Below are 26,416 nucleotides of genomic sequence, written 5' to 3'. Positions count from 1 at the left end.
CTCTTCTTGGGAAAGCAAACTGGCACATGGTGGGGAGTGGCGAAATATCAGCAGGCCGAGGGCCCCAGTGAACGCCCCAGTGCCCTGCGTCTAACGCAGGGGTTTATAACAGGGAAATAATGATGTGGTTTGTTAGAGAATTCTCTTCTCACTAAGAGTACACAGTCCAAAGCCAGCTTGGGATCAAAATGCTCTTTCTCATGCTGTAGCTCTGAATCACTCTCACCTCACAGCATCAGAAAAGACCGAATGCCCATTTGGGCTAAAGATGCCACCAGCCAAGCAAAGCTAGACAAGGCAGCCTTGCAAAAGTGCCACACGCATCTCCCAGACCACATCATCCTGGGGGACAGTCCCACCTCCCGACCCTTTGTCTCATAAGCAGAGGACAAGAGAAAAGGCAGAAGGAACTCTCTACTCCACTGCGACACCCACATTCATAGACTCAGTGTGTTGCTCTTCCACAACTGTTCATTTATTATAAGTTACATGCCCGTTCTCTAAAATAACCTTCAGGGCAAGGACTTTTTCTCCTGTTTCTGTGTCTCCTTCCTCTACCACCAGCCACCCAGCCCCCAAACTCCACAAACATGGACACCAAGTACACATTATATAATGCCTCAACAGGAAGAGCAGGTTACCTTATGTCCGGAAGGCAATTTCAAGCAGAATCTAGGCAAGTGGCCTTTGAAAACTGGCTGTGATGTCCGACCAACTTAGGATGTAGGAATAAAGGACTCGAGGTCACAAGCCAGCTGCCTGTGATAACCCTTATCATCCCACAAGTTTCACCTCAGTACTTCTCTCTAGTGTGCTTAAAACTCTCAGCTGCTATCACAGGTCATCTATATGATGTAGGGATCTGTTCCACATTGCCCTGCGATGTAAAGGGTAAAAGCTGAACAGGCTACTGCCTGAAGTAACAGCAAAGGGATGACTTCATTTAATACTGTGGTCAGCTCACACAGCTAACTCCAGGGAACTGTTCTTTCAGAACTATGAGAAATTCAGAATTCCTCGGTTGACACTTTGTCCAAGGAACTATTGCCCCAGTGTTTCTCCAACCGACATCATAAAATGGAGTGTGATTCAGAATCATCAGAGAAGCTATTTAAAGACCCTAGTCCTTGAGACAGAGTCAGAATTAAGCCTAGAGTGGATCCAGGCATGAGTATGTTTCACAGGTTCTATAGGGGGTTCTCATGAATACTCCTAGATAAGAAGCACGACAAAAGGTTTCCTGCTGGTCAGACGCTTAGTCATGTCCGACTACAACCCCAGGGACTGCAGCACACCAGGCTTCCCTGTCCTCCCGTGTCCTGGAGTTTGCTCAAATTCACGTCCATTGAGTCGGTGATGCTATCAAAGGTCTCCTATTACCAAATAAGAACATCCCTGGCAAATAGCTAACTATCTGTCACTGGTCACCTGTAAGAGACAGATTGATAACTTTGAGGTGGGGAGTCCTCTCTCTCTTTTAAAAATCTCATGAGAAACCTAGACTTGCCTTTCAGATAAATACACATACATGTATTCACATATGTTATATTCAAAATTGGTGGGGGGTATGCCATTGCAGGCCACCAAGGAGCTCAGAATCACTAGTCTAAGCATTTCCAGTTTAACTCTGCAGAGAAAATAAAATGATACAGGTCAATAGTAAGAACTAGATCCCACTGGATTCCAAGACTCCTCTGGACATCAAGATGAAATAAAACAGTACCTTTAGTGAAGGAGATTAAATTTAACACTAGGTTTTCCCAACATTTAGGGGAAATTTTGTTCATATAAAAAATTTTTTTAACTTAAAAACCGATATTCAATATTGAATATTCCTTTTTAAGTTAAATAAAGGAATAGTGTTGAATATTACTAAAAAACAGCAAGCAGCTCTAGTGAATCCTTCTCTGCCTTTCCCTTGAGCAATTCAAACCTCAGCAACGACTCCTGAATCTAACTCTGTCCTTCTGAACAGTCCCATTCAGAGGTCACTGGCTTTGGCAGGTAAGTTCCTGTGGTTGGCAAAGAAGCTGGGAGCCACTGGAGAAAAGGAATACCTGCAGTCCAAGGGCCGTACAAGAGCTAGAGACCAGTCTACTCTCCTAAACCTCACCCCGCTGCAGCCTAGAGACCTACGTCTGAAAAGGACAAACCAAGGTATTTCCCACAGACCGAGAGCCAGCTTCCCTCAGGGCACTGGAGTCTTCGGGATTGTTTCTCATGAAAGGGGACAAGAATTCTCATCCTATGACTCCCTTCAGGCTTCAGAGCATCTGTGGATGTTCTGTAGCCTGGGCTGACCCCTGCAGGACCTGACTTCAAAGGAAGGCAGAAGGAAAAGAAAGGCTCCCCCAGGCCAGATCCACCAAGGCCCACTGCAGAGAAAAGCAACAGAGGCCATACTCCCCTCCCACCCACCGCCCCTCCCGTCCTCAACAGACACACAACGAGGCCACGCGTCACACCGGACAACCCAAAGGGGACGTGAGAGGAGGGAAGAGGGCAGGCAGGCATTGACGGTGAGGGGAGCACACCTCGGGGAGACGAAGGTGGAGGGGAAAGGGGCTTCCGGGGCCCCCTCCACCCTGCCCCCACTTTACCAACACAAGGACGAGACTGAGTTTATAGACACCGTGGATGGACAGGAACATGGCACACTCAGCCTCAGCCCCAGCTGCGCCAGTCACCCCAGGAGAGGGGAGCCCTTCTCCTCCTCCTCCAAACTGCCCCAACCTGTCCAGAAACACCCAGCTCGCCAGCTTGCCCCCGGGCAGGGAGACGGCTCACACCGCAGACTAGCTAAGGTTGGTCTGGAAACACGTGACCTCACATTCTTTGCTGAGATTCACGGTGTGGGGCCGGGAGGGGGTGTGGGGGCTGGAGGTGACACAACTCCTCGGTGATTAGTGACAAGGGCAGGGGGCCAGGATGGGAGGGAGACACACGGTTACACCACCGGAATGCTGACTTGGGTCTTCGGCTGGTCGGCCCCTTCTTGCGTGTCCAGGGCACGGAGCGGGCTGAGGGGCTGGAGGGGCCGGCTCCCAACACTGTAATTTCTTGGACGCCTGATTGTATTCGAACTGGACAGAGGCGTAAAGCTGTTCCTTCTCATCCTTACAGGGGTTTGGCTCTTGGGAAAGTTGTTCTGATTGGAAACGAGGGACACCACACAAATGAAAGCCAAGCCAAAAGCTCACTCATCAAGGTTAAACAACGCTTGTAACCACAACAGACTCCTCCTCTCCTGCTCCTCTGCAGACAGGCTCTCTCGTAAGACCTGGGCCATGGCCTAGTCCCCCAGCCCCAGGTTGTAAACCCCAGCTAAAGGGTTGTAGGGGAGAGAAGTTCCTTGAGCATCACACTTCGAAGCTAGAGAGAGGCTCAAAGAAAGGAAGGGGCTTATTTAAGGTCACTCAGATTACCAGGGCAGACCTAGGAACTAATGTATACTTCCTGACCCCACCTTCCAGGAACCTACTTTCCAAAAGAAGCGCTTTTGGGGGAGTGGTGTGTGTGCGGGGAGGTGGGGGCGGATTTGCATTCCACTTCTGCTAAACACTTTCCGTTTTTCATTGGATTTCCAAGAGCCAATTGTCAAGGTTAAGACTCATGAAAGAGATACTAATTTTCAAAAATAGTAATTCCAACATCTCTTCCTCTTGGAAGTAAGCAGACTATGTAGGACATGAGTTCTGGATCTGTTTTTCCTTCTGGACATAAAAGAAACCCCAGTCTCTCGATGTCAAAGGTTCAAGACTCAAGGTGGCGGGGAACCTGCGTGTCATCCATGGAAAAATACTTACAGTTGGCTTGTCACGGTGCGTGTTCACAGCCTCCACATTGAGTTTAATTGTTTCCACTTTGCACCCTGAGAAAACAGAGAGGACTTCAGGGAAAAAAAAAGCTTCAAGAAAAAGCCCTTAATTTCAGTTTGGTAATAAAAGAACATAGATATTCCCAAATACATACAGACATCCTTTCAAACATGGGAGGCACTGAGGGAACCTCTGGCATACAGGAGTGATAACATTGAACTGCTAGGCAAACTTCAGAGAAAATTTAAAAATCCTGACCTTCCCCAATCCCCACTTCCTGCCCAGTTCCCAGGCTCATCGTTACCGTAGGCCACAGGAGTAAGTTTGAAGATGGTATGGAGAGGGCACCTCAGGTATGGTAGCTCATCTGAAAGCAGAAAGTCCAGGTGGAGGAAATCTCAGTATTATGAAACAAGCTCAAGTTAGTGGAAGAGAGAACCCAAGGGGCTCATGAGTTTTCTTTATCCTGATCTGGAGTTGGACAACTCCTCCTCTAAACCCCAGACAATTATCAACACGGCCTCCAAGAAAGCCACCCAGACTACTGAGTGGCTCAGAAAGGAAATAAGCCCACTTCAGATCCTTCCTTTGCAGGCAAAACAGGAGTTAAGTGCTGTGGCCAGGGGACCCACGAAGGGAAGACTGGGCTTCAGGTGGGGACACCAGAGGTCAGTGTGCAGGCTTCTCAGCAGTACAGGAAGATCAGGAAGGGAAGGAAGGGACATATCAAAGATACAGGAGCACTTCCTTACTGCTGCCCCAGAAACCTGTCTACCCTGAATCCCAAGGATGAAGATGCTTCCAAGACACCACCCTCCCTGGAGCTCAAGTAACACGCCAGGAACGTTCAACCACTTTTCTACTGCTGCCAGGCATGTGAGCTCAACGCTGCCCCTCCAGCTAAGCAGGACCAAGAGCCCCAGCAGCAGCCGCTCTCCACTGGGGGCTTTTGCACCAGCGGAGGAGTTGGCCCCGAGGCTGCTGGGAGCCCCGCACTGCTGACTGAAGAATGTACTCCAGTCTGAGTGGAAGAAGGGGAGGTCTGGTTGCCAGGCAACTCGGTACCACCCCAAGTCCGGCCCCCTCCCCCCACCCCATGGCACCTGCACCCTTGTCCAAGAAGTAGGCCAGGAGGCAGCGCATGACAGCCTGGTGGGAGATAACGAGGACATTGCCCTGGCGCTCCAGCTCCATGATGACTGGCTCCAACCGCTGCACGAGGTCCTGGTATGACTGTGGGGAAAATGGGGCGGGCTGGTCAGAGGCCAGGCGAGAGCTGGCAGCCAAGTCAGTGGCCGTGTCCAGAGTTCAGAGGCCGCTTCTTTCTCCCCAGATGGCTTTCCTCCTGGAGGTTCAGCAGCTTCGTGTCGCCTGCTAACCACCCCCATCCCTGGTATCTCCTGAGAATCTTCAGACCCTTCAAGAGCTATATGCAGACCAAGAAAACTTCACGTCAAGAAAAGAAAATCTGAACGCAACCTGTGTTTTGTATTTTTTTTCTCCCTACAGAGTAGGCAGAGTGTAAGGCAACAGAGGCTCCTAGGGATCTCCTAGACCCTGTAGGTTTATTTTGTTTCCCTTTGCCTCACAAATCCCTAGACTATAAAGCCACTTAGACCAGCAAGCCATCGTAAACACTGCAGATGACAGGAAAATCCTCATATCCCATATATTTATTTGGTGCCTATACCTGCTTGGGTAGGGATGGAATTAAAAAAAGAACAAGTTATGGGGATTTCACTGGTGGTTCAGTGGTTAAGAATTAGCCTTCCAATGTAGGGGATGCAGGTTTGATCGGTGGTCATTGAAGTGAAATAAGATCACACATGCCACGGGAAGCTTAAGCTCATGGCCACAACTAGAGAGAAGCCTGTGCACCCAACGCTTGCCGCAATGTGAGATCCCACGTGCAGCAACTGAGACCAAACGCAGTCAAATAAATAATAAAGAAGTATTAAAAAAAAAAGTCAAAAAAGACTCTGCTGATTCTAAAATATACTAAACAACAGAGGCTATCTTGTCATCCCTTACGTGGGGATCTTAACAAATTGACTGCCCGAGCTGAATTAAACACAGCAGAACCCAAAGATAGGAAGAAAAACCAAGAGATACCTGAAGTACCCCTGGAAGGTCCCCAAACTCACATTCCGTCCTTCCCCCAAATTAAAGCTAAACCCCAAGCAAAGGATGGGACAGTCACCCCACAGGAAGGGAATCTCACCTCCCCTCCAGGATATCGGTACAGATATTTCTCTTCATCTCGAAGCGCAAACTCATCCGGATACTGCTCCTGAATCTCCGCGTAAGTCATCTCCTCGCACACGCCCTGCAGGAACCACAAAACTCGGGGAGGCGAACGGACACACACAGCCCCCCACATGAAGAGGTGACCCTGAGGAATATCAGTGCCAGGCACTGGGCTGGCTCCCTTCGCACACTGTAACTGACCGATTCAGAACGAGGGCTCAAGCTCAAACTGCCACTATCTCCTGTGGCTAGGGAGCTAAGAGGTCAAGAAAAGTCAGCAGGAAAAAGGAGGGGAAACAGGGAAGAAGGCCCTGGGGAATTCTTATAGGAGGCATAAAAGTATACAGAGGAAGGAAAGAAAAGGAAGTATCTACTTCTGACCTCAAGGACAGAGAAACACAAAAACAAATTTAGAAAGGACGTTCCTAGAAGAGCTGACCAAGTGACCTAAGCAGAAATTAGACAAGACGTGAGTTGTCAGGTATTTCCTTTTCCTCGGCGGAAAATATATGAAGGAACCAACTGGAGCTTCACTCTCCCCAGGTGCCAGGGGCCATGTCAAAACCTGGTTCGGGTGTTGGCACAGGCACATCAGGCAGGCAGGAAGCCCTGACTGGGGACACAGCTGTTCTCACTTCCTCCTCGGACCGGCCACAGATTCAGCTTCCTCAACGTCTCTACTTGGCAATCCTAGTTTTCTAGATAGCACAGCCCACGTGGTGACTTCTGAGCATTCCAGCCTGAACAGGAGACCTTAACTGGCACTTTAGCCATCAGATCCTTCCTACTCACAGCATCAATCTCGTTCAGAATCTTCCACTGCTCGTAGGTCACCCCCAGAGATTCTGCGGTCTGGATAGTCCTTTTCAACTGGCTCGTCCACACTTTGAGGTCTGCTATCTCCTGTTCCTCCAGAAACTTCCTTAGAGCCTGGGCAAACTGGTCCATGAAACAAAACATGTAAAAGAAAACACAGAAGCAGACTTCCCTGGTGGTCAGTGGTAAGGACTGCATGCTTCCACTGCAGGGGGCACCGGTTTGATCCCTGGCTGAGGAACTAAGATCCTGCACGCCAGGCATGGTGAAGTCGAAAAGCACACACACACACACACACACACACACACACACACATACAAGACTGCCAATTCAGCCTAAAAGGGACAATGTGCGTGACCCCAATCAAACTCTGAAAGGTGCTACATAGTTATAATAAACCCAGGAGGAAATGAACTTCAACCAGAGCAGCCTGTACTGTGCTGGGCACACAAGTTGAGCCCAATAAATGTCTGATAGCCGAATGATCACAGTAGAAATGGTTCCAAGTTATGCACCCTCCAGTGCAGAGCTAGAATCCATGAACAAGAAAATGCCTCTTCACTGAAATCGCAACTTAAGCCTAATAGGATTCAGTAAGAAGTTAAGGGGATCGAAGAGATGACCTTCTCCACCACGTCCTTCTCACCCTAAGCCAGGGAAATCCAGCCTGCTTGGCTAACTACTCACCTGTTTTCCTCGCACTGAGAGGCCTGAGTCACCCCCAATCTTCCCCAAGAGGTTGAACTCGCTCTCTCCATGCCGGCAAAGGTAGATGGTGCGAGGGTGGACGTGGATATTCATGAGGTAGTAGACGATCTTGCTCTGGATGTAGTCCTGGACTTTGTTCACGAGAAATCTCTGGCCCACGTTTATCACCTTGATGAAAGAAAGATCCCTGGGACAAAGCAGGGAAAAAAAAATCCCTTGGGTATGAAAATCTGAGCATAACAGGAGGGGAAAGGATCTGCAGAGTGACTTGAGGCTCCTAGAGGCTCTTCCGTCTCTCCCGTGATACCCCCACCCACGTGGAAGGAGCCAAGTGGAAAGAGATGGGTCACTCACTCCTCAGAACCAAGGTGCAGCAAAATGCCCTGAACGTCTCGTCGGGCAGCACCACATCCTCAGTGCCCGCCCTGTGCCAGGCACTGTGGCTAAGTGTGGTGAGCAGAAATCAGGCTTCCCCTCAGGGGCTAGACTAGATGACCCGGTGATTTTGGTAACCCTGAAGTTTGCTGAGAAGCACAGCGTCCAACTCAGGTGGTCGAGTCAGAGTACGGCACCCCCTGAGGGGAGGGGCAGGGAGGAGGGAGCAGAACCACAGACAGACGTCTCTGCGCATTCCCTGTCTATGTATCAGTCAGGCTTTTCTCAAAGGCACTCACAAAGCCTGCTCTGGGGCCATCATGGAATTCTTCTCACTATAAAAATAACAAGTGTTGGGCTCAGTGGTAAAGAACTCACCTGCCAGTACAGGAGACATGGGTTTGATCCCTGGTCTGGGAAGATCTCACAAGCTACAGAGCAATGAAACCCGTGTGCCACAACCACTGAGCCCTCACACCACAACCACTGAAGCCTGCGTACCCCAGAGCCCATGCTCAGCAATGAGAGAAGCCACCACAGTGAGAAGCCCACACACCTAAACTAGAGAGTAGCCCCCACTTGCCACAACCAGAAAAGAGCCTGCACAGCAACGAAGACCCAGCACAGCCGAAAATAAGTAAAACTACTTAAGAAATAGTAACTGCTTATTCCAAAAGAAATTTTTTTAAAGAAAGATGCAAATAAAAATCACCCATAACCCTACCACCAGAGGTAACATCTATAAACACACACACCCACACACACACATATTCTTCTTGAATATTTTTCAATGTAGGACTTTGGGCTAACTAAAGAATATACTATTACCCCATATCTAGAGCAGCAGTTTTCAATTTCTGTATTAAGTAACATCTCCAAACACTGACATTGTGGGCAACACACTCGAAGGAACTGAAAGACTAAAAGCATGAAGCAGACCGCTGAAGCAATTTAACAATGGGCTATGCACTCTTACCATTTGCTTGGCTGCAGAGCTGTATTCTTATCTCAATAGAGCTGCTCTGACTACATGCTTTTATGAAGACCACCTTTTCATGGGTCTCCCTGTGCACATATCATTCAACATGGACTTGGCATTTTGCTACAACTCTTATTGCTCTCACACATCAACTTAACCTGCATTCCAGGCCACATTGCCAATAGGTACTGCCATACTAAGTAATATATAAAAGCCATATACATATATATGTGTATATACGTGTGTGTGTGTGTGTGTGTGTGTGTGTATATATATATGTGTGTCTGTGTGTATGTATATGTATATATATGTATGGCCTTCCCCGGTGGCTCAGCTGGTAAAGAATCCACCTATGATGCAGGCGACCCCGGTTTGATTTCTGGGTTGGGAAGATCCCCTGGAGAAGGGATAGGCTACCCACTCCAGTATTCTTGGATTTCCCTGGTGGCTCAGATGGTAAAGTATCTGCCTGCAATGCAGGAGACCTGTGTTCCATCCCTGGGTTGGGACGATCCCCTGGAGGAGGGTATGGAAACCCACTTCAGTATTCTCGCCTGGAGAATCCCCATGGACAGAGGAGCCTGATGGGTTACAGTCCATGGGGTCACAAAGGGTCGGAAACAACTGAGCAGCTAAACAACAGCAACATGCATGTGTGTGTGTGTGGCGGGGGAGGTTGGTGCTTAGTCGCTCAGCCGTGTCCGACTCTTTGTGACCCCATGGATTGTAGCCTGCCAGGCTCCTCTGTCCGTGGGATTCTCCAGGCAAGAAAATTGAAGTGGGTTGCCATGCCCTCCTCCAGGGGATCTTCCAAACCCAGGGAACGAACCCAGGTCTCCTGCATTGGCTGGAGGATTCTTTACCACTGAGACACCAGGGAAGCCTCCTACACATGTATAATACATTATGTTTTATGCAAAATAAATTGACATATTATGTTATTTACATATGTAATACATGTGCACATATACATATATATATATACACACACACACACATACACAATAAACGTTAAAAACTGATCAAAAACTGATTACACACATTAAAGGGGTGCCCTACAACACCCCAACTCAAAACTACTGATCTAGAGCAGTGGCTCTCAACCAGGGGTGAGTTAGCTCCCCAGGGGACATTTGGTTAAGTCTGGAAACCTTTTTGATTGCCACAGCTTGGGACAGCTATGGGTATCTAGTGGCAGAGGGCAGGGGTGCTGCGAAAGCTCCTACAGTGCCCAAAACAGCTCCCCATGGTACAGATTATCCAGTTCAAAATGTCCATCACGCTGAGGTTGAGAAATCATAGTCTAGAGCACATGACTGAAGAACTTATGATAAAAAAAACATTCCGTCGTTCAAGGGTAAGATTCAATCCATTCAGAGGCCACAGAGCCGTATCTTTTCTCCCTGGAATGATGTAAACACAGGTCTGCATGGTCAGAGGAAGACTACAGACGGGGTGAGAAAGGCTCCTTTCTCACATGCAACCCCTGCCTCGGCCCTGAGACCTCGGCCTCAAACCTTACTTGTCATGGCTGTCTGGGTCAAGGGGTTGATAGGTGACTTTGTAGCACTCAATCCTCTTTAGGAAGTCATCCATCACATTCTCCCTGTTCCTTTCAGGGTAGTCGGGGCTCGACACCTTTACCTCCTGGAATCACAGGGAGAGCAGGGCCCGGTCACAGGTCTGCTCTCAACAGCACTCCCGCAAACAGCCACTGCTGAATAAAGCACAGCAAGGCCAGAGAAGAGGCCTTTCATGGGAGTGCTGGCGACCCCATTCACTGAGCAGCGCCCGCCCCCCGTCCTGTGACCCTGGCAACCAAGAAGGGAAAGACAACTGGGGAGTCACGCGCCTGCCCTTGGCTGCAGGACAGAGGCAGTCACACAGCTGAAGCAGCTCGCAGGCCCCAATCCTTCATGGACCTTCCTGGGAAAACAGAATGGGATTCAATTTCTCCCCAGGGACACTTAGAATAAAGTGCACTATCTGACAACTGGCTGACTCGGACCAGACACCTCCACGGCGAGGCCCCACACTGCTGGGAGAATACCACTGTGACACAATGCATGGATGTCCATTAGCACAGCACGGTACAGCCATCAGATGGGCACAGGTATGAGCTGTGACCACACACAGCAAGGTGCCCAGAATGCTGACCCGAACGTTAGACCACTGGTGAGCAGACGGCCTTCCTGAAAGGTGGCCCAGACAGATAATGAAGAGTCTGATCCATTCTAAGAACATACCTAGGTTTCAGCACTTAGCTAATACCCAGAATACAGAGCCAGGACTCCTACAGTTTAAGCTGAGCCTCTATATTCAACAGCTAATTCTTACTTTATTCCTCAAAGCCTGCTTCTTCTCCCAAGGAAAGTGTCGAGAAGTATAAAATGGGGTTGTGGCAGATCTAAGAGCTCACCCTGCGCTGCTAAACACATCTACCTCTCGCTTTCATTACCAAGCTGACTCTCCACCCACCCCCACCAACACACACACACGCAAGGCATAGAGACGTGTGTGCAGGGGGCTCACCTACCAGGATGTTGGCAGCAATGACATCAGGATCATCGCACACGGACTCCACAAAGAACACCTGCCCAGGGGGAGAAGGCAGCGATCGGTGAGTCAAAAATGGCCAGGCTGCCAATTAAGAGCACACGTTCACACTTGCCCCACCCCAGCCACCACATCCCCCAGAGATTTTCTTTCATGAAAGTGGCCTTCGAGGGCTCTTCATTTAAAAATAGCTCTTACCATATCCCCAGGGCCTCATACATACATGCTAAGGATCTGAGAAAGGACCTGAAAGAAAACACTCAAGTTTTGGGGGTAAGACACCAAGACAAGAGAATCGGGTGTCCGGTCCTGTCCTTACCCACCAGAGTCAAGCAGGTCCACACATGCCTCCTAACTCCCCACCTCCACCGACCCTCCTCTTCCTCCAGCTTGGAGGCAGACCCTGCTGATGCTGCTAAGTTGCTTCAGTCGTGTCCGACTCTGTGCGACCCCACAGACGGCAACCCACCAGGCTCCCTCTCCCCTGGGATTCTCCAGACAAGAACACTGGACTGGGTTACCATTTCCTTCTCCAACGCATGAAAGCAAAAAGTGGAAATGAAGTCTACCTTGAAAGAATTCTCCTCGGCAAAGTTCAAAATCAAGTCCCTCCTCTCTCGAGTGGTATTGGTAGCATCAAACACCTGGGAAGAGAGCCCACGAGGCAGAGGAATGGGGACCAAGAAACACAATCCCACCGAGGTGGACCCCAGCGGAGCGGTGCAGCTAGGCTGCTGCAGGGGTGGAGACAGGGAAGAGGCAGTAAGGCTTACCGCAATCTGCCCGCTCTCCTCCGTGAGATACGCCTTCACGTCTTTCAGTGCCACCAGGGCACACTGTCTGCCAAGACAGCAGAGGAAATCAGCCAGGGGACTGAGCCAAGGCCAAGTTCAGGCACAGTCAGAGACGTGAACCGCTGGGGTGCCGCAGGGGTCGAGTCCCTTCTGTTCAGCTTCCCCACGGATCAAAAATTTTCCCCAACTGGACCTTTCAACTTCCCCGTTATTCTTCTACCTTCCTGGATCTTTCATGTTCCCCTACCCCAAGTACATATCTCCCCCTCTGGAGACTTAGCCTACAGCAACACTCACAACTTTCTGAGTCCTGTTCTTCTACCCACCCAAGTCCACAGTGATCCGCCCAGTGGGTAACTTACACTTAAAATTCCCACCAAGTGTTTACTAAAAAGGAAACCAAGCCCCGTGACATCCAGTCTCACGATGGCCAAGGAAGGGCTGGCCTGGCGGTCAGGCCTAGAAGACTCACTTGCGAATCTTCATGGCCTCCTCGTTGTCATGCCGGAAGAAGTCATAGGACTTATAGGACTTGACTGCTTGCCGCCGATACACCCCAAGATTAAACACTGCAGAAGACACCCACACCCTTTAGCAGCGAAACAATACAATGTCCCAAAGCGGCCTTCTCGGTCTAATGTCAGAGTGGCCAAGGGGATTGAAAAAAGCACCATGGTATGCTGGCAACAATACAAGATTAAGAATCAGGTTAAGTTCAAGCTCTGACTTAACAGACTCTGGACAAGTCTTAAGTTATCTGACTTTCAATTTTCTCAGCCACTTTGGGTATTCCACAGGGATACTGCTAAATAATGCAGATGTAAGGGCTCTGGAAATGTAAAGCCCTATACTCATTTAATTCTTAATACTCCTATCAAAGGCATTTCCCCAAAATTAAGCCAATCCAGCCAAGGACAGGAGGAACAAATGGATAGCCAGAGAATAAAGCCGGTAAACCAGGAAAAACTACAACTGCTGCCAGGAGCACCCTGTAACCTTGATGCCAGGGACAGAAAGTCTCCCAGAGGCCTGGGAGGCCCAGAACTGATCATTTCCTCTTCCAAAGAATGTACAGCTGCACCTACCTTTGGTGGGCACCCCAATCCAGTTGAGGTAGCGTGTAAGTTTCTTGGACACGTAGGTTTTGCCACGGGCTGGCAAGCCAATCATAACGATGAGGGTTGGAGAGTTTGTCATGTAAGATGCCCATGCTAAAGGGAAATGGAATGGAACAGAAATAAATAATGAGAGACCAAGTAAAGAGTGTGCAGGCGCCTAAGCCTTCATGATCAGAACCTGGTTTGATTCTCATACACCTCAGTGAGGCCAGGGTCCAAGAGGACTGGAAAGGCAAACTGAGGTAAACCTCCTAAGAGACAAAGTACCCAGACTAAGAGGTGTCTTTCCCACTTGCCCAAGGTCTTCACAGAGGTACAAAAGGTGAAAGAGATAAAAAAAAAAAAAAAAAGTGGCCAGGAACAGAAAGACAGTAGCCACACCATCTTCCTCAGCATTGAGAATATTTAGTAACACGCAGTGACGGCACCATGAAGGAAGGCCTTGGGCCTGGAGACTCTACCAGTGCAGCACTGAGCTGGTTCCAGTAACACATCCAACAAACTGTCTCTCCTAAGGATCCCATCCACCCCTTCAGAGCCACAGGCAAGAGTTATCTTGAGGATCAAAAAAAAAAAAAATCCTGCCCTCAACCTGTTTGGGCCTTTGTGCTCAGGCCACACGAGTTTAAGCCAGAACTTCTAAATGATTTAGATGGTGTCAAAGCCTACCTGGGTGGCTCAGATGGTAAAGACCTGCCTGTAGACACAGGAGACCCAGATTCGACCCCTGGGTCAGGAAGATCCTTTGGAGAAGGCAGTGGCAACCCACTCCAGTATTCCTGCCTGGAGAATCCCATGGACAGAGGATCCTGGCAGGCTATGGTCCACAGGGTCACAAGGAGACACGACTGTAGCAACTCAGCATGCACAGCACACAGCCTACATGACATGGGATCTGACTAGACCTCAGGAATATCGTGGTAAAGCTGGCACACAAGGGCATTATGGCCAGCCTGCCTCAAAGGCCCAGACAGAAGCAAGACAGTTTAGAAGCAGAACAGCCACTGGTCTGCCCTTCCTTAGAAAACGGATTTCAAGAATGCTCACTTACACAGACAGCTCTCCCTGGGCAAGCAGGGGCAAACCAGATGCTCAGAGGCCAGGTGACACACCTGAGAACATACACTGAGTCACTGGGATCCGCTTTTCTCCATAAAAAGAGCCTCTGATGAGGATCGACTTACTCACAGCTCCTCCCTACCCACCCTGCCAGGAAGGAGTGTGGAAGAGGGCCCTGCACGCTGCCAGTCACAGCCCCGGGGCCAAGACCCAAACGCAGGTTATTGGGAGGGACTCGGGCTCTGCGTCTCCCACAGGTGAGGCCCTGTGCACAGACCGCATAGGATAGAGTCACGTGCACCTTCATCTTCCAGAAGGCGTCCAGCAGGTAGCTGCTGCTTCTCTTCCCTGGGACAAGGCGACCCTGGAAGGCTAAGAAACAATTCAGCAAACTGGTGGTACCTGGATGGGAATGTCATCTTTCATTTTTAGAGAAGGGAAGGTAAAAAGGTCTCAGTGGAGAAGTGGGCAGAGGGGCGTGGGTAGAGAGCAGACCTTGGAAGGAAGAGAGTTTCCTAGGAGTGTTTGGCAAGAAGTACCCAGTACCCAAACAGGGCCCTGGCAGTAAGCGAGGGGTGGGTGCCCAGACTTGGGGTCAGAGGGGTTGGCTTTTAGCCCTTCACCCACTGGGGACATGAAAAACTCCTGGGCCTGAGCAGGAGCCCCTCCAAGGTAGGGGATGAGCAACAGAAGTGATTTTCGTCTCTTGTCCCAACAGGCAGCACAAAGGCAAGCAAATGCCCTGCTGCAGCCTCATTGATGTTTATCCCTGACCTCTTGACCCCCAACAGGCAGATGGCTGCCTCAGGTTTCAGGAGTGAAATCCTCCCGAGTCTTCACTTTCTCCAGCTCGGCGCCGCTCCCTTTCCAATCCCCGTGGCTTGGCTCATTACCTGCACCTCCAGTGCTGCTCGGCCCACACCTTCCAGCCCATTACGCACTTCCCCTAAACGTCCTCTTACCCTCCCTGAAGCTGAAAATGAACTGATGATCCCTGGGAGATGCTCTGAAGCCAGCCAGGGAACCAGCTGCTCCATGTTTACCAAACAGGACACAGAGTGCTAAGAACAAAAGGAAGCATAGGGCATTAAGGACTCCGCTTGGCAGTCCCCCAGCGCAGCTCCCCCTCTGCCGACGACACACCCACACATACCTGCTGCGACAGGGCTGCTCATTTACCGGAGGACAAAACAAAACCATACTTTCTATCTCAAAGTACCGCATCAGCAATACTAGGACACTCAGTCTTGCCTGTTAAAACACAAAACTATCACCACCTTAATCTGAATAGTAGACACTTCACGCTGATTAATTTCAGACACAATATAATTATAACATGTGCTGTGCTGTACTTAGTCACTGAGTCATGTCCGACTCTTTTCGACCCCAGGGACTGTAGCTCACCAGGCCCCTCTGTCCATGGGGACTCTCCAGGCAAGAATACTGCAGTCGGTTGCCATACCCTCCCCTAGGGGATCTTCCCAACCCAGGGATCAAACCCAGGTCTCCTGCATTGCAGGCGGATTCTTTACCAACTGAGCCACCAGGGAAGCCCACAAATACTGGAGTGGGTAGCCTATCCCTTCTCCAGGGGAACTTCCGACCCAGGAATCAAACTGGGGTCGCCTGCATTACAGGTAGATTCTTTACCAGCTGAGCTACCAGGGAAGCCCATATTATAACATATCCGTTGACAAAGTTTGGAAAGCTGTTTCAAAGCTGAAATTCTCTTCTGCCTTCTTTATGCAAGGTTGAACTCACTTTCTCAATCTTAGACTTACTTTCCTTCACAAACCCACTTAGAGGAAATGAGCATGTGAAAGCTTGCCTCCTGTAGACAGAAAACCTGAGGCCCAGAAAAGGGAAGAGCCTGGCCCACAGTCCTGCAATAGAAAGTCAAGGTCAGGGCCCTGACCAGACTCCCAGTTTCATGACTGTCCAATTAGTCCCAGTCACTAGCTCTTGTCAGCACCTGACAAAGGGAACCAAGTGGCCAGCACAACTCTGATCTCTAACCTAAACCTGAAGGGTAGTCTAGAAGGCCCACAGTTCCCGGCTTTCTCATGACCAAGGTCATCTTCCACTTTTTGTTCTCAACAGCCCCAATATTTTGAAATATACTGCCCTATGTGATTCATTAGTAATACCTTCTCCGTATTCATCAGAAGTCATAAACTGCCAATTATGTCCTGCCGTTTTACTGATATAAGCCTAATATATCCAAGTTCTGCAGCCAAACACTAAGAAAGTTAATGTTTTAGTTAACCAGTGTAGCTATAGTTTAATGCCCAATTTCTATCAAGTACCTTGGAATATTAAAAACTGCTAACAATACAGACCTTTTGAGGAATGCTGTGAGTGTTTCAAAGTGTCTATCTTCCCTCCAAGTATTTCTACAGGAAAGCTGCCGGCACAAACATGGAAAGGTATGTATGCAAGGATACTTATTACATTGTTGTTGGTGACGGTGAAAAACTGGAAACAATGTAAATGTCCATCAGGGAGAGGCAATGTCCATACAAGGCTGATTGAAGAATGAAGTAAATTTGAACTTATCAACCCACAAAAAATGTCCAGAATATAGTTTTAAAAAGGAGCAGGGGAGAGATGGCGGCAGAACAAAAAATGTATGGTGTGAATCCATTTTCAGTAACAGGATACACCAGAATAAGATTTTAGAAAGGATCAAACTTAATAGGCACAGGCAAAATCATGAGAAATTTCTTGCTTTTCACTTTCTTTCTGTGTTGTAATTAGGGGAAGATTCATATGAATCTGTCTCATGAAGATTCATGAGAACCTGTCTGCTCCAGACCTATTCAAAATATCAAAGAATAAAAGCAACAAAGAAAGAACCAAGTGGATCTCCCCGGCTACCCCTAATTCCTGCTTTCACTGAGCCCTGAAACCAGCTGTCTCAGCACCTTAAGGGCACCTCAGCCAGCACCACCCCCATTCTCCCCCATCCCGGGAGCAGCTGAAATTTCAGTAATGCTCTTTTGGAGGCTTTGGCTCTCTAAAGACATTCTACAGTCCTGCAGTTCAGGTACTTCCCAGAGGCAAAGTCAGCCAACAAACAGGTGTAATTAGCAGTAATGGGATAATGGGCGAGCTATTAATAAAGCAGCTGCTGGGTATGAACACTAAGCAGACTGGGAAACCTGTTGCAAGAAACAGGCAAGTAACAGAGAAAAGGGAAATAAACACATACTCTCATAACTGTATTTCTCCTTGGACTGTGGCTTTCAAAATCTCACAGTCCAAACGTGAAAGGAGAACAAAGTGGGGTAAATGAATGACAGAGGTTCAGGAGAACCCAGATGCCTCCAATGGGGAAGACAAGGGTAGAATTTGGAAAGGGGAGACCGAGAATTAGAGTCTAGAGGATGGAAAGAGACCTGGGATTATTGCTTCCTTGACTAATCAAAAGACCTCAAGACAAAAAGGCTGCAAAAAAGTTAGAAAGGCATGTAGGAGAGTCCTTTGGAGAAAAAAAGCAGAGCCAGAAGGGCTGATGCTGGGCACTGGGCAGGGTCCATGACTTCCACAGTTATCAATTCCCCACCCCCAACTACCACCACCTGTTCTCTGCTCTTATTGGACTCAAGTGTCCTAGTAACATGAGGGCACCTCTCTTTAAGATATGCATTCCATACCCCCAAATCTGGGCTACCATATTGTCAAACAAGAGGAGAAAACACTTTTTACTGAAAATATGATTCTTTACAGGGCTCTTTTAAATACTAAGATTCCAGCACAGCATTTACCACATAACTCTATATATAATGCTTCAGGAACACACACAACATGCAAATTGTCACCAGTGAAAAATAACACAGTTTAGTCACAGGCCCAACATTCTTCTAAGAGCTCTCCTATATATACACATTCAATTCTCATATCACTCAGAGAGATACTATTAGTATCCCCATTATATCAAAAAGTAAACTGAGGCATGGGGCAGACAAGCAACTTGGTTTTTAACCAAGCACCTAGCTAGGAAGTAGTAACAAGAAGATTTGGACCCAAGCAGGCTGACTCCAGAGGCTACACCCAAATATCATGCTATAGTAGCTATCTTCCACAGGGTGCTCGCCCTTGGTACCTGGCTTCCTGCCCTGGCAGAGAAAGAAGACATTGATCACACAGGTGCACCAACCCCAGGATCACACCCAAACAAGCCGCCTCTGCTGCAGCCAAACCCCAACAAGCTTCATCAGTGATAGGTGAAAAAAGATGATCATCATTAATCATGAGACTGACAAGGGCGTGACATCAAGGTTGAGACTCTGGGGAAAGTTTGGAACATGAGATGATCCCAAGTCTCATGCTGGTCGACTATTTCCACCTGCTGATAAATATAACCACTGAAATGAGAAGGACTGCCTGGTAGGTTTCCAAGGGAACTTGGAAGCAGGGACAGAGTGAGCTTTCCTTGAGTTTCCCCAAAACATCTAGGGACCAAATGCCCAGGACCTTTTGACCTGGGCAATACAGTCTTGCAGTCTTAAGGGTGCTTAGGCACGCACATCATGGGGACAAGAAATACCACTTCATCTCTCTGCAAACCCATCTGTTGTCTCTGTCTAAAAGATGGGCATGGAAATGCTCCTGTGAAATCCATCCCCAGAGGAAAATAGTTTGCAAACTATAAAGACTAAACTTGTAAGACAGTAAAGTGCCCCAGACATGGCAAGAAGTGAAATGTCATGGTCAATTTCCCTTAGGCCTGTAGAAATGAGCAACTGGTTCCTACCTGCAATTTCTGTTGCGAGCAGCACTCTCACAAAACTTAGCCCAAGAGATTAAGAGAAACTCTTAACAGTATCAGCCCCAAGGAATTCCTGCACCCTGCCACTCTGCCTTACTTATTGCAAGTATAATACTTACTCTAACTTTCTTCATCAATTGACTAGGCAAATACTCCCAGGATGGAGAAGATAAAGATTCAGTTAAAGAAAGCAGGAAGGAAATGCTGGGCTACACCAGGAGTCTAGCCCCAAGGACAGACATTTCAGAGTCTACTTGTTTCAGAAAGGAAATTCCCCTGGTAGACTTTGTTTTAAATTCCCGTGTCAAAGAATTATTTCTCACTCCCACTCAGCAGCAAAGTCTAGAATTACAACAATATTCCCAAAATAAAATCCTGGAAACAGAGCAGCCCCTCCTCTTTCCCAACACTCACAACATTTCTTCTCTGACATTCGGAGACTTGCTTTGGTTTCATAGCTATTGTTGTTCTGTTCTGAGGAAGAGGCAGGATTCCCGGACATGGCAACTCTTCAGGAGATGTCTGGAAGGGACAAAAGGAATGTAAAGAAGGGAAGGAAGGAAAGAACCCTTAGAACACCCAAAAGAGGACCACTGAGGTACAAGTGAAAGAACCCTGGGCCAAGTGTCAAATCCAGCCCTCCTTCTCCCAGTTAATAGTTGCATGCCCTAGGACAAGTCATGAATATCTCCAGCCCTCTGTTTCCTTATCTATGAACAGTTGCATTTATAATGCTGACTTAGCAGTTTACATTCACATAAATTATCTCCTTCAATCCTTCCAATAATCCTGTAATAAAACAGATTTTGCTACCATTGCTGCTTCTCCCCATTTTAGATCGCAAAACTGAGGTTAATAAATTAAATGCTTTATCCAAGTTCCTTCCTAACCTCAGATTCCAGGTTAAGAATCTGAGGAGAGTAGTGGCATCAGGTGGGGATGGGGTGGGTTGTGCCTAGATCAAGTTTATTATCATAAAGCAACTGCAGTCCAATGGTAGGATTCAGTTCTGGGGGGTAAAAAAAAAATTAAAAAAATTAAAAAATGAGAAGCGGGAACATCATAAACATGTCCCCTAAAAGAAAAACCGCAGCTGGACCCGGGTACAGCCCCCGGACGTCACCACTTTCCCTTGTGGTGTTACTCTCAACCCCTGGTCCGCACTTCCTCCCCATACATCTCCTGGGAAGCAGTCGATGGTGTTATCACCCTGCAACTAGATGCGGTAAATAACTTTCCCAAGGTCACTTGCAGCATAAGGGGTAAGTCCTGAGTCTTAACTGGAGTGGGAGAGCCCCGAGTTCACTCCGCAACCCCAGACAAGGGACTCGTGAGAAAGACCTCCAGCGCTTCAGGGACCCTGCAGTTCTTCCACTGACCACGCACATCCTCTGAACTCACCCATCAGCTGCGGCTCTGGGTCCCTAAACTTACGCACTCCAGGTAATGCCTGGGGTGGGGGCGGGGGGAACCCGGACTTGCCCCGAACAGCGAGGCTTCATCTTCCCGCACCTCATCAAGGTCCCGGCAGCCCCCCTCCTGTCGCCTGTCAAACCCCTTCAAAGTGCCGCACAGCCGCCGTCCACCCTAAGACCCCTCCCGCCTGCGGCCCCGGTACTTACCGGTTGAGGCTAACAGGCGGGAGCTGACTCTGGGGCCGGGGTCTGGAGCACCAGCTCCCGGCGGGTCACGTGCCCCGCAAGGCCCCGCCCACCCCGGCCTCAGCCCTCACCTGGAGAGGTTCCTCGGCCAATCGAGCGCCCGCGGGCTCCGGGGGGCGGGGCTCGCGGACGCTCGCTCGGGCAGGAGGAGGGACCTGTGAAGGTGAACTAGCGCGAGCTCGCGAGTCTCCCGGCGTCTTGGCGGTTGGCTACACCGTTGCTTGGCAACTAGCACGGCTGGGGGCGGGGTTAATAAAAAGCCGGACCTTTTTTTCCTTAGTATCGCGAGAGTCTTGAGGGGCTGTGGCTTTTTGGTGACTGGAAAAAAAAATGTTGTGAAGATTAACGCTCTCCTCCCTGAATCCCGGCGGGATCTCGTTAAATCCAAGCACTGGAGCACACACCTTAGAAGGTACTTTGCTTCAGGTCACAGAGAGTCGGACACAACTGAGCGACTAACACGTGCTAACAGTAAAACACCAAAGGACTTAAGAGGATCCCATCTTAGGATGTTGGCATAGTCCCTTCGGTCAAACACTGTAAACTAAGAAAATCAACTACTCTCCTCGCCGAACCAGGGACTTCCCGGAACCCGTGCTCGTACTCCAGCGGACTTACCCACCTTATTTATTCTCTCGTTTACCACCCACGCTGTACCAGTTGTTTTGACCATCTTGAAGAACCAAAGAGGAAAACTGTTCCAGGAGAAAATTGGGTCCTGAAAGGTTTGAAAAGATGTGTTGTTTCCATATAACTTAATCAGAGGCAGAAACTTTCACAGTGTTAGTGAGTTTGCACATTTCAAGTGCACAGTTGCCCCCGGGGGCATTCGATGCTTGACTGTGGTAATAAATCCCCTCTACGCAGTGTAGGCTTTGCTGCTCTGCGTCCAGGATGGACAAAGAACAATGCGTACGTATTTCTTAGAAGAGAGGTAAATTCAGAGATGTTTTTATTCCTCTTTCACCTTGGGGATTAAATTCATCCTTCAAAACAACTCAAATAGTATCTCCTCTTTGAAACTTTTTACAGCTCCCAGCTGCCCTCTCTGTGCCTATACAGCTCCGTTTTATACATTCAGCAAGTATTTACTGAGCACTTATTTGCGAGGCACCGTGCTTTGTTCTCGGGATATAGGTTTGGAAAAAGCCACATAATCTAGCATTATCACGTTGCTATGAAATTCCGTGGTTATGTGTCCTTTACACCCCACCCTCTCTCCTGATTACGTGAGTACTTTGCTATTTTGAAGGCAGGAATGGAGTCCTTTTGGTATGTGTATGTCTAGGGCCTGAACTGGAATCTGAATGACACACGTTGGTCTTCATTCCTCCTCCTTATACCGCCACCACCTCCTGCGGGTAGCAATTGCCCTGTGCCCAGATGCTGACCTCATACTGCGCTTTCTGATGTGGCCAATGGACTTTTCAAGTTACAGTCTCTTGGAGATGGAAAGGCCAGTCGTTCGGCCCCTTAACCTCAATGAGTCAATGTTTGCAGCAGCCGAGTCTATAGTCACGAGTACTTATTTGTCTTTAACTGGTTATTTGACTCACAGACCATTCTTGGCATTCGTCTGCATTCCGAACTATGATTCTTGTTTCTCCCGGCGTAGTTTGAAAGCCCCAATTTAATAATTTCCTAACTAAGTGCAAGGCTACATTCCAACGGCTTTGATTCAGGAACTCCTTCCCCCACCCTCTTCCCTTGAGCATATATGCTTCCGACGCGGAGGGTACCTCACTAGCTCTACAGGTAGCAAGACCAGTCGTACTTTCGGAATACGGATAAACCCTCATCCTTTGCCTCCTGACGCGGAAGTGGCAGGAGTTAGTTGTCTCTTTAAGAGCGTACTAGAACAGAAGCCGAAGAGTATCGCGAGAACCGTAAAACCAGCGACTTCTCGCGATGTTTGGACCGGCAAAGGGTGGCCATTTTGGAGTCCACCCGGCGGCTGGTTGCCCCGGCGGCGTTAGCCAGCCTGCTGCCGGGACCAAAGCTGGCCCCGCCGGTGTCTGCCCTGTGGGCGGCCGCACCAACGCTATGTGGCGGCTCCGCTGCAAGGCCAAGGAGGGCACCCATGTTTTGCAGGGGTTGTCCAGCCGGACCCGGGTGCGGGAACTCCAGGGCCAGATTGCCGCCATCACTGGGATCTCCCCTGGCTGTCAGCGAATCCTCGTCGGATACCCGCCCGAGTGCCTGGATCTCAGCAACGGGGATACCATTCTGGAGGATTTGCCCATCCAGTCAGGTACGGGAATCGAGGCTGGGCCAGGCGAGGTCCTGGGAGGACGTAGAGGGGCAGAAAAGAGAACAGACGGTGTCAGGGCCAGGTCTATGTGTCAGTTTGGAGGACGAGAATAGGAGAAATTAAAGAACAGAGAATTCTGACGGAGGCCAGGGCGAGTGTCCAGCAACTCCTTGACTTCACATATAGTTTGAAAGAGACAGGGAGGGCCTGATCTCTGTGAGAAGCTCAAAAGCCGTGGCGTCCTCTTTCCTGGCTGCTTTCTGGTCTGTCTTGAAAACATCTCATTCATTTTGTTTCCCTCTGTGTCCACAGAAGTATTTTTAAAATGTGATGTTTTCTCTGTCCTGATTGCTCTTTTTCCCTGTATCACTGAAAGAAGACAGTATGTCTGAAGGATGTAGGATACTTTTTTTTGCTGTTCTGGTTAATTTTTACAATCGCCTTCATTTATACTTTCTCTGACAATTGTATTCATTTTAGAGTTTGCTTTGACACATCCACTGAAGGCGCTTTCAAGTTCTAGACAAAAGCAGTTATTTCTGTCCAGTATTAAAACTTGAACAGCAATATTGGTATTTAAAAGCTTTTCTCTGTAGTCTCAAGGATCCTGTAAACACTTGAACAGGGTAGATATGATATTTCAGATCGAGAGCACCCCCTAGTGGCCGAGTCTTTCGTAAACACCTTTTGGAAGTGCTTTTAAACTGCAGAGAGCAAGGATAAGAAAATTTTGTTCTTGAAATGTATCTTTTTAGGTAGGTATAAAAGTGTGTAACTCGGGTCCCTTTACTAAATGAAATACAATGTCTTTCTCTTTGTTCCGTTTTCATCTCTATGAAGATTCAGGGAACAAGAATTATTACTAGTCACATGTTTGCAAAGCTGTATTCTCCCTAGTAACCCCAGTTTATACTTTAACTCCTCCTGTTTGTAATTTACAGACTTGCTTAGTGAACACCCAATTTCATCTATACTTTCTCTGAAGTTCTGAATTTGTTTTGTTTTTGACAGGTGACATGCTGATCGTTGAAGAAGACCAAAATAGGCCCAAAACGTCACCTGCATTTACAAAATATGGTGCTCCTAGTTACGTCAGGGAAACTTTGCCTGTGCTTGCCAGGATGGCAGTCCCAGCAGACAACTCCTGTCTCTTTACCAGTGTGTACTATGTTGTTGAAGGAGGAGTCTTGAATCCAGCTTGCGCCCCTGAGATGAGACGCTTCATAGCACAAATTGTAGCAAGTGATCCAGACTTCTATAGTGAGGCAATACTGGGAAAAACAAATGAAGAGTACTGTGACTGGATCAAAAGGGACGATACTTGGGGCGGAGCTATTGAGATATCCATTTTGTCTAAATTTTACCAATGTGAAATATGTGTAGTGGATACACAGACCGTACGAATTGATCGTTTTGGGGAAGATGCAGGATATACCAAAAGAGTCCTTCTCATTTATGATGGCATCCACTATGATCCACTTCATCTTGTCTTCCCTGACCCAGACACCCCTCCTCTGACTATTTTCTCCTCTTATGATGATATTGTTCTTGTGCAAGCACTGGAATTAGCAGATGAAGCTAGAAAGAAGAGACAGTTTACAGATGTAAACCGCTTCACCCTGAGATGCATGGTATGTCAGAAGGGATTAACTGGACAAGCAGAAGCAAGGGACCATGCCAAGGAGACAGGCCATACCAACTTTGGAGAAGTGTGATCCATGCATGATGAGGATTGAAGCCTACTACCTCACAGATCCAGAAGGCTCTGGGTTTTCCAATAAGCTATTTGTTACCCTTAAGAACAAAAGAACACAATGCTTGAACCATCCTTTTAACCTTAAACCACTAAGACACTGAATTCCTTGTTAAGATTAAAATTAGTGTGCAAGTTTACAGATGTGTGTCTACAGCAGTGATACAGCCCTCTTTCTGCTTGGGTGACAGAATAGGTGGTCCTTGCCACCTACTGACACTGACCTGAAGATTGAGTATTAGTATTATAAACTAGCACCCAGCAGCATTAACTTGTAGAAGAAAACAACTTCCTATTTGGGGTAATGCGAAAGGCTTCAGGTGAGGCCACTGGACATAATCCACAGTAATTGGGTCTTTTTAAAAACTCTGAGTGGGTTAATAGTTTCTATGTTATGAATTGATTCCTCAAATGAAGATACTCAGAATTGTCGAAACTGATTTCATATTGCAATTTGGTAGACTTTATAAATGTGTACTTCACCAGTTGTTACAAGTAGATAACATGAAATTTTTACAGAGATGAGTCTACTCCTTGAGAATATTACCTAAAAACAAGAACTTATAGTGCCCAGTGAAGAATTTCTAGTCTATAAAAGAGAATGTACGAGGGAAGAGGTGCCTGAGCAGCTTACTGAAGCTTTAAAAGACCGTGGGCCTCATGTTTTAATGCAACTCATTTACTCATCTGTCGCGTTGGATAAAACGTTAAAATTAAGCAGGATTTTTTTTTTTTTAATTGAAGTTCCTTGAAACTTGAGTGATCAGTTTTTGCCTTTTTAACTAAAGATTTGGAGGGATTTGATTTCCTCAGCTTTTTGTTAAGAGCACTTCCTCCAACTCCTAAAATAACTTTTCGTCTAAAATTATAACACCATGCTTTCATTTGGTTTTGAGAGATCTTTTGCTTACCTAAACAGTATTTGTTTTCATGCTAGCCTTGTCAAGCCACTCTTAAATGATTTCATGTTTCTGAAAATTAATACTTTGTTTATCTACCATCTATTACCTTGACTTTTGAAGAGTTTTAAACTAATTGGGATAATAACATTGAATGAATTTGACTTACAAAATATGATAGTTTTTAAATCTTTGCCTTATTCAACCTTCTCAGAATTCTGCTTCTTACTAGTATTAGATGTGTAGCCATTTGCTTGGTGGGCTAATCCACGAGGCATACCCTCTAAAACTTAGCTTCACTATGAGATCTTCCAGTTAAAAGTGTTCTACCTCTTAATTCTTCTGAAGATCAGGGATGCTAAATTTTAATCTGTTATGCATTATCTTACATAATGTAAAGAGGCTTAATGTTGTGAAGTTTTGTTATCTTGGTCTTGTTTTCTATTATCTTACTTAGAAAACCAATGGTATGGGAATTCCCTGGCAGTCCAGTGGTTAGAACTCTACCCTTTCATTGCCAAGGGTGCAGGTTCAATCCCTTGTTGGGGAACGAAGTCCCACAAGCTTCATGGAGTGACCAAAAAAAAAAAAAAAAAACCAATGGTATACCT

At 47.8% G+C, this 26,416-nt stretch overlaps 2 protein-coding genes across 7 annotated transcripts in view; one reads left to right on the top strand and one right to left on the bottom strand.

The window, feature by feature from the left end:
- Positions 1-21,617, bottom strand: part of PFKFB2 (6-phosphofructo-2-kinase/fructose-2,6-biphosphatase 2) — a 27,672-nt gene extending 6,055 nt beyond the window's left edge. Inside the window, exons 1-16 of one of the 6 annotated variants that reach the window (XM_027564344.1) lie at positions 21,525-21,617; positions 20,974-21,220; positions 19,656-19,763; positions 13,379-13,504; positions 12,766-12,862; positions 12,273-12,339; positions 12,069-12,143; positions 11,480-11,536; positions 10,466-10,590; positions 7,569-7,776; positions 6,858-7,004; positions 6,040-6,144; positions 4,922-5,051; positions 4,123-4,185; positions 3,807-3,871; positions 2,957-3,148 (exon numbers count right to left, since the gene is read on the bottom strand). In XM_027564344.1, the coding sequence (XP_027420145.1) occupies positions 2,957-3,148; positions 3,807-3,871; positions 4,123-4,185; positions 4,922-5,051; positions 6,040-6,144; positions 6,858-7,004; positions 7,569-7,776; positions 10,466-10,590; positions 11,480-11,536; positions 12,069-12,143; positions 12,273-12,339; positions 12,766-12,862; positions 13,379-13,504; positions 19,656-19,743 (1,545 nt within the window). In that variant the 5' untranslated portion in view covers positions 19,744-19,763; positions 20,974-21,220; positions 21,525-21,617. The other 5 variants (XM_027564343.1, XM_027564346.1, XM_027564345.1 and 2 more) reach the window with 5 other exon arrangements.
- YOD1 (YOD1 deubiquitinase) lies at positions 21,206-26,416 on the top strand. Its single transcript, XM_027564349.1, has 2 exons — positions 21,206-23,153; positions 24,165-26,416. Exons 1-2 carry the CDS (start codon positions 22,811-22,813, stop codon positions 24,866-24,868), a joined length of 1,047 nt encoding a protein of 348 aa, XP_027420150.1. The 5' UTR covers positions 21,206-22,810; the 3' UTR covers positions 24,869-26,416.

Source organism: Bos indicus x Bos taurus, chromosome 16, assembly GCF_003369695.1.
Source record: "Bos indicus x Bos taurus breed Angus x Brahman F1 hybrid chromosome 16, Bos_hybrid_MaternalHap_v2.0, whole genome shotgun sequence".
Lineage (NCBI taxonomy): Eukaryota > Metazoa > Chordata > Mammalia > Artiodactyla > Bovidae > Bos > Bos indicus x Bos taurus.
Note: the sequence above shows the minus strand (reverse complement) of the source record. Positions and strands in the feature narration are given on the sequence as shown.

Coding starts and splice junctions, on each gene's coding strand:
- YOD1 (XM_027564349.1), top strand. CDS start 22,811: ATGTTTGGACCGGCAAAGGGTGGCCATTTTGGAGTCCACCCGGCGGCT. Junction 23,154..24,164: donor GGATTTGCCCATCCAGTCAG/GTACGGGAATCG, acceptor TGTTTTTGACAG/GTGACATGCTGATCGTTGAA.